The sequence below is a fragment of the Cariama cristata genome, unplaced genomic scaffold (assembly GCF_000690535.1).
Source record: "Cariama cristata isolate BGI_N322 unplaced genomic scaffold, ASM69053v1 scaffold34167, whole genome shotgun sequence".
NCBI classification, from domain to species: domain Eukaryota; kingdom Metazoa; phylum Chordata; class Aves; order Cariamiformes; family Cariamidae; genus Cariama; species Cariama cristata.
The window spans coordinates 1-724 of record NW_009625523.1 but is presented as its reverse complement, the minus strand read 5'-3'; the positions used below and the strand labels follow the sequence as shown (position 1 = coordinate 724).

At 59.1% G+C, this 724-nt stretch overlaps 1 protein-coding gene across 1 annotated transcript in view; it reads left to right on the top strand.

Moving 5' to 3' along the window:
• The window catches only part of LOC104164339 (collagen alpha-1(VII) chain-like), a gene marked incomplete at both ends in the record, with an annotated part of 4,899 nt that extends 4,405 nt beyond the window's left edge, over positions 1 to 494 (top strand). The window contains 2 exons of the mRNA XM_009703634.1: positions 67 to 102; positions 459 to 494. Coding sequence (XP_009701936.1) covers positions 67 to 102; positions 459 to 494 — 72 coding nt within the window. The remainder of the gene's footprint in view (positions 1 to 66; positions 103 to 458) is intronic.
• Between the last annotated feature and the right edge of the window lie 230 nt (positions 495 to 724).

Genomic DNA, 724 nt, shown 5'->3' with positions numbered 1-724 from the left:
TCTGGCACTGGAGTCAGTGCCGGGGAGCCTGGCTCTGTTCCCCTGGATGCCTTTGCTGTGTTTCAGGGAGACCCAGGGGAGCCTGGACTGCGAGGGGAGCCGGTGAGTACGCAGTACTGAGCCTGACAAGCTGTGACAGGGTGGTGGCAACCACAGGCCCTGCCCAGGCAGCAGCAGTGTTAACTCTGAAACCTACTGAAGGCAGCATCAGCACTACTCACCTCACCTACTGCACCTCTGTACATCTTTTCATTTCCTCTTTCTCTGCAAACCTAGGGGCGACCTGGCAACCCTGGAGCACGCGGAGACCCCGGGACTGCAGTGGTGAGTTCCACCCCCCCCGCCCCGACTTTGGGATGTCAAGTGGGCTGACTGTCAAGTGTCAGCTGGGCTGACACCAGTCCCCGTGGTGGGAGCAGGCCAACACCCACTTTATTTTCAATGTCTTTTTATTTCAGAACATTGAACGTAGCCTGGAAGCACTTGGCATCAAGGTACGTAGTCCCTGGCTGTTGGGCTGGGGGCTGTTCCTGCCTCATGGCAGCAGGAAGGGGGACACGGGATGTGGTGGGAGACCCAAGCAACCCGGGATGGGTTGGCGGGGCCGTGGGGTGCTGCTGTGGCTGGGTTGCACTGACCCTGACGGGTGGCTCTTTCCTCCCTCCCAGATTTCATCTCTGAAGGAGCTCACGGGTGCCTACGATGGGAGCTCAGACTCATTTCT